This window comes from Lolium rigidum, chromosome 5 (assembly GCF_022539505.1).
Source record: "Lolium rigidum isolate FL_2022 chromosome 5, APGP_CSIRO_Lrig_0.1, whole genome shotgun sequence".
Taxonomy (NCBI): domain Eukaryota; kingdom Viridiplantae; phylum Streptophyta; class Magnoliopsida; order Poales; family Poaceae; genus Lolium; species Lolium rigidum.
In genome coordinates this window covers 190,787,867-190,797,527 of record NC_061512.1, presented here as the reverse complement: position 1 = coordinate 190,797,527, position 9,661 = coordinate 190,787,867, and the positions used below count along the sequence as shown (strand labels likewise).

General features: G+C 52.2%; 1 protein-coding gene across 1 annotated transcript; it reads left to right on the top strand.

Annotated features, from left to right (window-relative positions):
• The first annotated feature begins 3,469 nt into the window (after positions 1 to 3,469).
• Positions 3,470 to 5,569, top strand: LOC124653211 (putative CBL-interacting protein kinase 27). The gene has a single exon (XM_047192279.1). The coding sequence runs from the start codon at positions 3,884 to 3,886 to the stop codon at positions 5,264 to 5,266; it is 1,383 nt and encodes a 460-aa protein (XP_047048235.1). The 5' UTR covers positions 3,470 to 3,883; the 3' UTR covers positions 5,267 to 5,569.
• The last annotated feature ends 4,092 nt before the right edge of the window (positions 5,570 to 9,661 follow it).

Genomic DNA, 9,661 nt, shown 5'->3' with positions numbered 1-9,661 from the left:
TGTTTTGGCGATGGTGCTGCTTGAAGCAACGCCGGTGGCGGCAGACCCCTTCTTCTTCACCATCTTGGCGTATGATTGAGATCTAAATGGTAGATTACGACGGTGGTAGCGGCGCAGTAGTTGCGAAGAGGAAGATAAAAGGAGGAAGAAAGCAGTGAAAGGGAGAATGGAAGGGGTAAAATATCTTTTTTTCCTTTATAAAAGGGGAAGTTACCAAAGGATTGAGTCGGAAGACCTCCAATTAGATCACCACGTGTCATCAAAGCCGTCCTGCTAAAGGACATATGCCCCTACTACGTGCGGAAATCGAGGAGCCGCCTCGGTGAACGCGCAAGGATCAGTCATTTCCTAACTGATTGCGCAGAAGTAGAGTGGGTCCGTTAAGTCACGTCATGTCCATCAAGACACCGCAGAGGCCACGCCACTGATGATGTCACCAAAAGTATAGACTCCTCATAAATTATCCAAAGTAATCTGTAATATCAAGTTGCTTGACTTGAGTCTACGCACGGTTGCAAGCATCCGTCCCTAGACTCGGGGGCTACTCCCATCGGGAGCGCTGGACGCGCACCTGATAAAAACTATTGAAGACAAAGGAATATGGACTCGAAGATTTCAGGAGATCCAGGATCAAGCCCGGGGACTTGATTCTGAGTAAGGTAACGTTGTTTTGCCATTGGCAGTTAACCAACATCGATTTGTTGAGTAAAGCTGGGCGCGTTACTTCGATCCCTTACGTACTATGATCTTGCACGACTTCACTCGAAGTTTTGAAGGACCCGTAAAAAAAGATATCAGATGATTCGAAAACTTGAAGAAAACATCATCAGCAGATTCTTCGAGTAGTACAACTTGAGTCTACACACGGTTGCAAGCATCCGTGCCTAGACTCGGGTGGATACTCCCATCGGGAGCGCTGGACGCGCACCCGATAAAAATATGTTTTCAACTTCAAAATGGTAAAAAAGGATCAAGTCTTTTCGGCAGCTACGGACATTCGACAGAAGACAATTTTAGTCCCTGCCCGAAGCTTTTCTTCGGCCAGACACTCGGGGGCTACTGATGTGGGCATTACCGTTCGGGTAACCACCATTATGCTACCACCTACGGCCCAACCAGGGGCCTATGAAGATTGCCCAGCAACCAAGGTGGGCAAATACTTCGGTTCCAGAGAAGCAGACTCACCCGAAGAAGGATTCTTGACGAACAAGGCAAGAAGACGTTAAAGAAGGAAAGATTAGAAGTAGAACTCTTTATAACCTAGTCGTACCCGGACAGAACTTTCGAGATCTGGCCTGCAATATAAGGGCACGGAGAGGGTCTGCCGAGGGACACAACTACAACAGATAGATTCATCGCAAGTCTAGAGCCAGGTCCTTAGAATTTTAGCCTCTCGACGAGATCACAACCATATCCTTCGGCTACCCCATTGTAACCCAATATATTCGATAATCAAGATCAGACAAGCAGGAAGTAAGGGTTTTCACCTCATCGAGGGCCCTGAACCTGGGTAAATCTCTCTCCCTGACTCTTTGATATCCGATGTCACGTGTCAGCCTGCAGGATTCCATTAAACCTAAGCCCCTAAAGGTGGGCATTGCCGAGGAGCACCCTCTACACCGGCCTTTGTTCGCTATGCCTCGGCATGGCGGCTCAAAGCCAGGCAAGTGGAGGAACATCAACAAGCATCGTCAAGCCAGCAATGCTGCTTGACGCCGACTACTTCGTCAAGGACGCGACTCATTCATCGAAGGAGTTTCAGCGCCGATTTAGGATGAACAAGGATCTGTTCATGAAGATTTTCTACGGCGTCAGGGAGTACGATGACTACTTCATGATCAAGCAAGATTGCACAGGTTTGTGGGGCTTCACCTCAATCTACAAGTGCACTGCTGCAATGCGCTGTCTTGCATATGGAGCTCTTCCAGATACAACCAATAACTACCTACGAATGACGGAGCCGTCATAGCGGTGTTAGGTAAAGACTATTTGAGAGCACCAAGGGCAGATGATATAGCTCGAATCCTAGAAAAAAATGCAACATGAGGGTTTCCTGGGATGCTCGAAAGCATTGACTGTATGCATTGGAGCTGGAAGAATTGCCCTTTTTCTTAGTACGAGATCTACAAAGGGGCATACTGGTGAGTGCAGTGTCATTCTAGAGACGGTGGCAGACCATGACCTATGGATTTGGCATGCTTTTTTTTGCATGGCAGGAACAAACAATCATATCAACGTGTTCTAGCGCTCTCCGGTGTTTTCCACGCTACCGAGGGACAAGCTTCTGCCGTGAAGTTTGAGGTAAACAGCCACATATACAACAAGAGGTACTATCTAGATGATGGTATCTACCCGACGTATCCTTCATTTGTGAAGACAATCCCGTCTCCAGCTTCGGAGATGGAAGCTTATTTTGCAACATGCCAGGAAGCAGCTCGTAAGGATGTTGAGCGTGCTTTTGGGGTGCTTCAGCATCGTTTCGCGGTACCTTGCTCTCACTTGGTCTGAGTTTCAGATGTGGGACGTGATGAACGCTTGTGTGATCTTGCACAACATGATCATTGAGAGCGAGCGCGACGAACCACGAACCTGTGCATGATGATCAACTATTTGATTATCAAGGGCCTCTTGCTGAGATAGAGCATGTACCCCAAGAATTTGGCGCTTTCCTTCACATGCATCATGAAATCTGAGATGCAGGTGTTCATGCTCAACTTCAGGCGGATCCAGCTGCACATTTGTGGGCGAGGAGATGAGTCGCCAATAATGCATGATTTTATTTTTATTTGTTTGATTGTATGAATAATTTAATTTCTAATTTTTTGATTGTATGAATAATTTAATTTTCATTTGTTTGATTGTATGAATAATTTAATTTCTATTTGTGTGATTGTATGAATACTTAAATATAGTATGAATAAAATGTGATTGATATGTTGTTTCAAAATATTGTAAAAAGAAAAAAGGTTTTGGAAGCCGCCGTATGCAGGGCATCGGTGTGGGAACAACATCCTCAAATAGAGAATGCAGCGTCCGCGGCCCCATATAGCAGTGTCGATGCCCTGCGACGTCTATTTGGGAAACGCCGGTGAAGATGCTGTTAAATTCAATATAAGCCTTAAACTTTGGGATGGAAGTAGTATTATCCAAGCTTGTGTTCAAATGCTTTAGATCACACATAGCGATAAGATTGAGAATATAGCAATCACAACGTTAGTAACGCGAAATAATTCAATTTCGAACGACAAAAGGAGACATAGGGTTGTATTCGATCCACTAATAATGGACCAGGACATGGCCCAGCAATAACTCCGGCCCACCTATCACCTCCAACGGCCTGACTAGTGGGGCTCGTCGTCGACGTACCCAAACTGTCGATACCGCCCACAGAACAGACCCGTCGCCCGTTTCCTTTTCGACCGCATACGGTTTCCATCGGCCATGCCGCTCGCGTCGCGCCATTGCCGTTGCGTCACCGCAACCGCATACCATCCAAGCGGCCTCGGCAGTCCGATCCGAAACAACGGCCAGAAACGCCTCTCAGATCCGCGAGCTCCGCGATATTTATCCGGAGCGCGCGCGGCGGCATCGAAGCTCCACTCCACGGAAAAGCCTTTTCGTGTCTCACGCCGCCGGTAACCAACGCCGTCGACGCGCGTGAGCTTTCCGTGTCCCTCTACTGCACTACTCCGGCCTCTATCTTCTGGCCGGTGCCTTTTGGGAATGCGGAGCAATGTGGAGGAGCACGCGCACTGACCTCACCGGCAAGCATAGCCTACGCGGCGGCCGCAACTGCCACCGCAAGCACGTCGAGGACGGGTAGACCAACGACCCTGCATCACTCGCTTCGATCGACAGTCGCCGGACGGCCCAGCGCGACGCGATGGAGGATGCGGCTGCGGCGCCGGAGGGGAAGAAGAACGTCCTGCAGGGCCGGTACGAGCTGGGGCGGGTGCTGGGGCACGGCAACTTCGGGCGCGTGCACGCGGCGCGGGACCTGCGCACGGGCCGCGGCGTGGCCGTCAAGGTGGTGGCCAAGGACAAGGTGGAGCGCGCCGGGATGGTGGAGCAGATCAAGCGCGAGATCGCCGTGATGAAGATGGTCTCCCACCCCAACATCGTCGAGCTGCACGAGGTCATGGCCAGCCGCTCCAAGATCTACCTGGCCCTCGAGCTCGTCCGCGGCGGCGAGCTCTTCGCCCGGATCACCCGCGCCGGCCGCCTCCGCGAGGACGTCGCGCGCCGATACTTCCGCCAGCTCGTCTCGGCCGTCGACTTCTGCCACGGCCGCGGCGTGTACCACCGCGACCTCAAGCCAGAGAACCTGCTCCTCGACGAGGCGGGAAACCTCAAGGTCGCCGACTTCGGGCTCAGCGCGCTCGCCGGCCACGCGCGCCCCGACGGGCTCCTCCACACCGCGTGCGGCACGCCGGCGTACGTGGCGCCCGAGGTGCTCGGCGGGAACGGCTACGACGGCGCCAAGGCCGACATCTGGTCCTGCGGCGTCATCCTCTACGTGCTCCTCGTCGGCGCACTGCCGTTCCGGGACGAGAACCTCATGTGCATGTACCGCAAGATGCAGCGCGCCGACTTTCTCTGCCCGTCCTGGGTCTCCAGGGACGCGCGGAAGCTCATCGCCAGGCTGCTCGACCCCAACCCGACCAGCCGCATTGCAGTCGCCGGCATAATCGAGTCGCCGTGGTTCAAGAAGACGTCGTCGCCCTCCATCTCCCTCGGGGAGCCCGTGACACCGGCGGACGCGCGCGGCAAGGGCGACAACAAGGACGACGAGGCCCCCGAGGCGATGAACGCCTTCCATCTAATCTCCCTCTCCGCGGGCTTCGACCTGTCGCCGCTGTTCGACCAGGGGCCATCGCCCTCGCCGTCGTCGGGCCGCGGGGCAGCACGCGAGGGCGAGGCCAACATGCGGTTCGCGACGCGGGAGCCCGCGAGCGGGGTGATCTCGCGGCTGGAGGGCCTGGCGAGCGGCGGGGCCATGCGCGTCACCAAGAGCGGCGCGCGCGGGGTGCGGCTCGAGGGCGCCGAACGCGGACGCAAGGGCCGGCTCGGCGTCGCGGCGGAGTTCTTCAGCGTGGCACCCTCCGTGCTCGTGGTCGACGTCAAGAAGGACGGCGGGGACACCATGGAGTACTGCTCCTTCTGCAGCGACGAGCTCAGGCCGGCGCTGAAGGACATCGTATGGGCCGCCGCCGCCGCCGCGGGGGCGTCCCCCGGTGACGCACCTGCCGCCGCCGCCGCCATCTGACGTCGCTGTCGTCCGCCCCGCCATTATTGCACCTCAACGTCGCTGTTGCTATCCGGCAGGTGTGCATTATTGTTCGGCAGCCGGAGTTGATGGTCGGCTGCTGGTGTGTGGTTAATGGTTGTAGTAGTAGCTGGCCTTGTATTTGCACGGGAGGGAGCAAGACAGAATCGGCGCCAAGTGATGCGCTCTACAGATGTCTGCGTCCACCAATATCGTTTTGAACTGTATGAGTAACAGTATGTTGTTTTCATTGAATCATCATGACGCGTGAGTCCATATTTTCCATGGTGTTGATTCTTTCACCTGTGCACTGCAGCAAGGCGAGTTCCCGCAGGTAACTGGGAGACTAGCTGAAAGTTGCAGCCAAATTTTTGGAAACATGGGTATTACGGATTAAACATAGGGTTTCTTTCATTCATAGGATTCGAATAGAAATTGTGTAGGTTTAAACTAGTTGTTTGATTCATAGAACATATACTATAAATTGCTTCCCTCTAAGCCGGAACTAATCATATAGAAATATTGTAGTGCAAATCCTATAAGGATAAAACATTAAGTCATACATCATGAAAAACTTTCTTGGGCACAATTAAATATAACTTATCCTCCTATAAGATTTAACTACCCATGACATCTCAATCTTATCATTCTTTTCTTTTCCTATGATTTTTCTATCCTATGAATCAAAGGAGCTCTTACTTTGGTACTAAGTTAATACATCCTCTGTTTCTAAAAAAAGGTTCTCAGCTTTGTCTACATAAGAAGGTATATAGATATGGGAGTGATGTTTTGGAACATGGGAGCATATGCTCTCTATATTTTGAAATGCATCTTACACATATTTTAAATTTCAAAAAAAATGAAACAAAAAATTCGTACGTACATCTTCACGTGCTACGCGCTCACAAAGTCGTTTCATAAAAAATGAACTTATCATGTGAGGCGATTTACACAAAAATAACCTAAAAGTGAAAGAAAAGCACAGACTAACCCTCCGGCGAAACTATTTCACCAATCTAACCCTTTTGTGTGGCGCCCCACACATCGGCGCCACACATGCCAGTGTGGCGCCCCTCCTGCCGGCGCCACACACCCAGCCGACGTGGCGCCATCGACGCCTGAGCCGGTGCGCCCATCCGACGTGGCGGCATGTGTGGCGCCCTCCCAACGGCGCCACACATGCACTTGGAATCCCCCAAAACATACCGTGAGACAAATCCTCCGGGACTTAGCCGTTTTGCGAGGCTCGATGTGTGGCGCCGATGCCACGGGCGCCACACTAGCCTCGTGTGGCGCCGATGCCACGGGCGCCACACATAGAGGCTCGCGAAACGGCTAAGGACTTATCGTCCGGAGCCCCTGGATGTTTTCGACCCAATAGTTCATATAAGTTGGCATGTGTGGCGCCGATGCCACGGGCGCCACACTAGCACTTGTGGCGCCGGTGGGAAGGGCGCCACACATGGACTTGTGTTGAAAACATGAAAAATCCTACCAAACTCCAACGAGTTACGAGTACAACATTGGACACAACAAGTAGCAATTTCATGACATACACATATAACACTTCATAGGTCACATTGTAGCACGTAGATTCAAACAACAAGTAGCATTACAGACCATGGTTCGAAATGACATAGGGTTCACAAATCGATACTTATGAATATAGAGTTCACAACAACACGTAGCACATCCTAGTAGCGTCCTCGACGTGCCGTCCTCGCGGGCTGCTTTCGGACGGCCATCCTCTTCGTCCGCTGTCGTGGATGTTGTTGCTGCTGCTCCTGCTGCTCCTGCTCCTCCTCCTGCTGCTCCTGCTCCTCCTCCTCCTCCTCCTCCTCCTCCTCCTCCTCCTCCTCCTCCTCATCTGAAGAGAACGGCTCGTCGTTCCTCATCCTCGACATAGCTGATCTCCGCGGCGGCCCGTCATCCTCCTCAGTGACAACCTTCTTTCCTCGGTTGACATAATCTTCCGGAGTGTACCGGTTTGGAGCCTTGCCCCTTGGCTTCAGCTGGTAAGGCGACCGTGGGGCTTGCTTGGAGGTATGCTTTGGAAGTATGCCTTGACTCGGAATTAGGTCGTCCTCGGGAGGAATCTTCACAAACATGAACACATGAGATTACGAAAGTTGAAATTAGTAAGAACATGTTTGACGAGCAACAAAATAGTCCATACCTGCGGTTCTTCGGAACGGGAGGATGTAGGCATTTCGCCTTCGCGGCAACCTAGCAAGTTCGCTAACCGCCGCATCTTTCGTGCGGTGTTACGTGTCATGGAACTCACGGTTACAAAGCCACCAGAACATAATTGCGTACATTCAAAGTTGGTGATCATACCTTAATGAAATTCCGCAACGGTCCGACAGAGCTTTTCATCTCGTGGCTCTGCTCCCACATAATCTCGCACTCCTCGGCTGTTTTTGGATCTCCTCCCGCTGTGACAAACATAGCATACACAATTTAAGCGAGCACATGGCAATCTAGATGATGTACTAGTTAGTGAGAGAATCCATTACCACGAAGTTCAGCTCGGAAGCAATAGAAGTCGATCTCCTCTCGCGAGCAAAAGTGTCGTGCTTGGCTTTGCCCAACCTCATCGAACCGGATGGGGTCGTCCAAGATCTCCTCACGATACGCGCGCTTCACTAACTCGATACGCGTGTTCCGATGGAACCACTCGAGGTAGTTGTTGAAAGCGGTGAAGTCGTGAGGCACAATCTGCTCGGGGCCAGCATTCAGTGCCGCTTCCAAGCGAGTGTTGGAACAGCTGCGATGTGGCCGCTATGATGGATCGGCCAATTTGTGATCTTCCTCTGCCGCTGCCTATCAAGCTCGCAAGAATCAACAAGTTAGTTTGTACCTCTTCTATCAAGAATCTTCCATCGCATGATTCCAGAAGTTTACCTATGAAGCGCCTTGTCCGTGTCTTGCCACAGTGGTGGGCACTCTCGATACAGCCCAAACCTGTCTCATCACTCTTTGCGGCTGGTGGTGTTCAACAAGCCACATGCATATGAGTGGGCAGGTGCATACGCCGTAACCGCGCCTCCTCCGTGCACTTGTGGTTCGGGTCAGCCATCCCCGCGCCAATATGGTAGTAGCTACCATATGGCTCCCATTCCACCTGCAGCATACAAATATTTAGAACATGCCGAGTAGAATCAATCAAAACTAGGATTGCAACTCCGCGGTGATCGGTTACTCCGCTCGGCGGTAAGAGTGTCCAACTCCGTAGTGTACTCGCTCGTACATGACCATTGGATCGCTCGTCATCTCCGAGACATTGTCCCAAAGGTATGCCCAAGTGGGCTCCCGATCGGGAAAGTGAGGGTGATGAGGCCATGGCGTCTCGGTGAGTACCTCGGGACGCCCAACCGATAGGCGGTCCCGGCTCCATACGGAAAGTAGGAGCATGCATCCACCAATACCGCCGCTCCCGGTCCTCGCTCCGATCTGCGACAAGCTTCGTCCAACTGCGTACATAAGATATTTGGTTACTACTTTGTCTAGCACACTACTATAGGAAAATAGTACATAGAACAAATCATCACCTGCCGGTAGAGGTAGGCAAGTGCCGTTGTTCCCCAACTCCACCGGTCATCCAACACCGTAAGCGCCTTCAGCCAACACCAATGGGCCAGCTTCCCCACTGTCAGGAAAGAGAGTCCTCGAAATCATGTACCATAAGTACACGCGGGCGTACGTCCTCCGAGTGTCCTCGTTGGCCTCTTCCGGGCATTCTCCAAAGTTAGTCCTGATCCATTCGAAAGACGCGCCGGCGGGAACTCTCTTCTTTGGTTACGGTGGCAGCGGAGGAGCCACCGCCAATAAGCGCCTCCATCTGCCGGCGCCACCCATCGAAGCTGTGTTCATACACGGTGGCTCGCCACGAATAGGTAGTGCAAGGATCATGGAAACATCCTGGAGAGTAGGGGCCATCTCGCCGGCCCTCAAGTGGAAGGTGTGAGTCTCCGGCCTCCACCGGTCGACAAGGGCGGTGAGTGCCGAGGGGTTCATGTGTGGCCCCCACGGCTTACAAGGGATATGAACGGCATAAGACCGGTAGGCCGGATGAACTCCGTGTACCTCTCGTCATACGGTATATCCATTGTGCCATGGTAACGAATCTTCAAAGGGTGAAGATCCGTTCCCCTCTCCGTCATATGAACAGCCCGGTGCATCCTGTCGTACTCTTCATCAAGAAGCCACACCATCCTACATGTTTACACAACCATATTATGAGTCATTCCACTAACAAAAATGAGCAACACATACATGAGAATATATCTAACTTTCGAATCACCTATACGTCACACATACATGAGAGTTCATATCCAAATAGATCACACATACGAATTTCGTAAGACATACCATTCCTAGGCACATAATAGACAT